We start from the raw sequence: 3,769 nt of genomic DNA on the forward strand, positions 1-3,769 counted from the left end.
CATATTTCCTCTTCGTGCGATCTTTTTGTCGAAGCAACTTCGAATTTCGTGGATTTTCCTTGAGAGAAGCAGGTTCGATCTCAATTCTCGTCCATTTGATCGTTTTGATATTCTTCTATTTCCCTACAATCATGTTTCATTCATTATTTGTTGCGTGTTTTAAGATTGTTGAAATTATGTCGTCGATATTGATTGAAACAATTTTATTGAATCGATAAGGAACAAACGTCGAGTTCAATGTCACGTTTTATATTTCATAGACCGGTAGGTAACACTTGAAACTTCAGAGAAGTGGAACTGGCGCCATCTTCAGCCAGTGTCCTGCAACTTGAAGAGGTTATCCAAGATGAATTCGAGTTACCGGCAAACATCTGAAACTACTTTCAGATCCATCATGGATTTTTAATTCTGTTACCGATACATATCGATGTAAAGATATTTCTATCAATTATAAATTATAATTTTTATCATCCGATGGTAAAACATTATTTCTTTTCACTGATACAAGATATATTTATATATTTTATATCCTTCTTATAGATTCGAAAAAAATATATAAATATAATAATTATATAATTATCGTAATTAATCGATGTAAATTTAACGAGAAGAAGAGTAGATTGAACTATGCTTACGTATTCAATTCAAGTTTTTTAAATTAACTACGTTGCTCGAAAACTATCGGGCGTGCAGCAGTGCAAGGAGTACGACATGCATTGTGGCGCTTACACTTTCGATGGCGATCGGAATTATTTTATTTCCATTCAACGGGTATTCGATCAGGAGAAAGTACATTTGTCCTCGGCCCTCCAAGTGAAAAATTTCCAACGGAGATTTCATTAACTCCGTTCCAGTGGTAGACGAAGGAGCAGACAAGGAATAATCCATTGTTATTCGTAATGCTTTTATTAACAAATGCGAGGAGAGGCAATAACAATAAATAATCGTGCCGCGCGAGTAATAATAAATAAATGAAACAACAACGAAGTTTCGAAGTTTGTTACAAAAAGAAGAAAGAAAGTGTATTCCATCCAGCCGCGAGATTCGAGATTCTCCTCGATCCAGACGTCTCTCTATCGTCTCCTAACAATTTCCTTTTTTGCAAAACCGATTGTCAAATTCCTATTAAACAGCTGAACGATCTTAAAATCTTCCGTTCTCTCGTCGAGTTCACGTCGTCGCCTGATTCTGAACAAAGAAGAAAAGAATTTACGCTCAGACAGGCGTAAATTCGTTCGACGAGAGTACGGAACTTTGGACAATGATCGATGAATGCGTTCGATCGACGATTATTTGGCGCGCGTCTCTTTGGTCTCTCGATCGTGCGATCGTTGATGAAAAAAAGGAGAATGATCAAGTCAATCGGGAAAACGAATCGACTAGTAGTTGGTCGAGCTGGCGGAATTGATCGACGACGACGAGGAGGACGAGGAGGACGAGGAGGAGCCGCTGTACGAGTTGGAGCCGGTGCTCGGAGAGTAGTAAGAGTAGGCGAGATTCTGCGCTTCCACACCGTTGGTCGGCGTCCACACGCGGGAATAAGGCCCGTTTCCGTCCCACGTGTTGGCCGGGTCGTAGCTCGACGTGGTCGAGGGCAAGGGTGGAGCTCCGTACGCCTGCGCAGCCGGTTCCATCGACATTCCTGCGAAACAGAGGCACTTCGTTAATTCTTTTCCCCGTCTCGATTATAATCAAATTTCAATTAGTGATAACAAGACGTACCCATTGGCATCATCATTCCACCCTTCTTGAACAGTTGCACGGCGATGAATCCAACGACTAGGAGGACCGCGAGTTTCGAGAGGATCAGAGCCTTCAACGCCTTCAGACCGACTACTGCGACGAGGATCGGCATAAGGGCCTTCAGTTTCAATTTCAACAGGAGGAGGAAAGGCAGGAGCAGCTTCTTCTTCAGCATTCCTCTCGCCTGGCTGGTGGCAACTTGGTCACCCTTGAACTCGATATCCAGATCCGCCAAACTTCTGCTCGGCCTGTACTTGAGGCTCGCGTCGAGCAAAGGCAGATCCACACCGTAGTCGAAACCCTTCAGATACTTGAACGTCCTCGCGACGATAGCCTCGTCCACGGTGTCCAGGGACCTCGCCTCGGTGCTGGTCCCAAGCTTCCCGTCCAAGTATCCGAGCACCTCTTGCTTCAGGCAGGACAGCCACGAGTCGGCTGCGACGCACTCGTTCAAGGATTTCGAGAGGAAATCCTGCCCACCGGCCAGACATCCTCCCACCGTGGACACGATCGTCACGATTGCTACCAACTGCCTCATCCTCTCGACGAATGAAGTAAAGAAGGGAACAACTCTCTCTCCTTCTCACGTGTGTGGATCGGAAGGGAAAAAAAAAAAAAGTAAAAAAACAGAAACGATCCCGATTGCCGTCGCGTGCTTGCGATCGCCGATCGAACTGCGACTGACGGAGGAGTGGCCCGCCCCTTTTATTTAATTTGCCCCCCGCGAATCTATGTTATTCGGTCGCGCATGCCGGGAATCGACGATCGAAGGAAAATTATTCAAATTTCACTGGCACATAGAGCGGCACCTCTCCTCCTCCTCCTCCTCGGTACGTGCGTGCACGCGCGCGTCCCGACGCGTACACGATGGCATGCACGGGAAACGGAACTTGCCGCCGCCGTGCCCCCCTCGACGTTTCTAACGACGCTTCCACGCCCTTCTACGATCCTCGAGGGGGAGCACCGTTCGATCCGACGGGAGAGTTTCCTCCTCGCCACGATTTTTGGTAGATGGTGGTCCGTATATGGCGGGTGGTGGAACGTCGACTGGGTTTCAATACAACGTATTTGTTGGATCTTTTGAATGAAAACTAAAAAAGGAAATCTTATTTATTACGTTGAAAGTTATTCGTTCTTTAAGGATAAATGTAAAACATTTTCTATAATATATTTGAATATAGCAATTCGCAGGGTAGATTTTTTTTCTTTCTTTCTTTCTTTCTTTCTTTCTTACGATATATATATTTTTGTGAGCAGACGGATAAAGTAATAGAAGATATTTTTTTTCAAGTATATTAAATTTTCCATAAATAATATTCATGATCTTTTTGTATAGATAAAGAAACGGGAGGAAATTTTTCATCCGTAATTGTATCTTGCAAAAATTACGAAGTTGTATTTATAGTTTCTATTTCAACGGAAACAAGCGTGAAACATAGTCAAAATAAGACACGCCAAAGGAAAGCAGAAACTGCGAGAATCCCTTTGCGGGGACGAAAACTGGATTTCCATTTTACGGAAGGACTTGTTGCGCGAAGTAGCCGCGTCTGATCATTATCGGGCATAATCTCCTTGCAAAACCGGATTACGTTCAGTTTCAGAAACTTGAACAATCCACTCGTGGACAATTTTACACGGACATTCTTTTCCGCTTACGATTCGCCTGTAAAAACAAACCGCTCCTGTTAGATCCGGCACATTTGTCCATTTTTCATCATCAAATCTCTCAAAGTAAGTTTACGTTTTGTGAATGGGAAACGAATGGGAAACGTGATTTGAAGTTGAGATCCTTTTTTTTTTATTAGCGAATAAGTCATTTCGATAGTGATAACACGGTTTCGTATTACATCAGATCGCAGAAATGAAGACGTAATTGTAACGTAACGTGAAACTTAAGGCTATCCTCGCTACAGTTTCTTCCTATTCCTTTAATTAAAATCTCTTTTTAAATCTCTCACAAATAATTTCTTCTCTTCGCACGTAATTTATATATCAATTTTTCTAATCGGTCCATTGACACACTTCT

General features: G+C 43.0%; 1 protein-coding gene across 1 annotated transcript; it reads right to left on the reverse strand.

The window, feature by feature from the left end:
* Positions 1–890: 890 nt before the first annotated feature.
* Positions 891–2,414, reverse strand: Osi20 (DUF1676 domain-containing protein Osi20). Its single transcript, XM_012490030.3, has 2 exons — positions 1,723–2,414; positions 891–1,642 (listed from the first exon to the last, which is right to left on the reverse strand). Exons 1-2 carry the CDS (start codon positions 2,279–2,281, stop codon positions 1,380–1,382), a joined length of 822 nt encoding a protein of 273 aa, XP_012345484.2. The 5' UTR covers positions 2,282–2,414; the 3' UTR covers positions 891–1,379.
* Between the last annotated feature and the right edge of the window lie 1,355 nt (positions 2,415–3,769).

This window comes from Apis florea, unplaced genomic scaffold, assembly GCF_048593485.1.
Source record: "Apis florea isolate Af1SG1 unplaced genomic scaffold, ASM4859348v1 contig_2272_pilon, whole genome shotgun sequence".
Taxonomy (NCBI): Eukaryota; Metazoa; Arthropoda; class Insecta; order Hymenoptera; family Apidae; genus Apis; species Apis florea.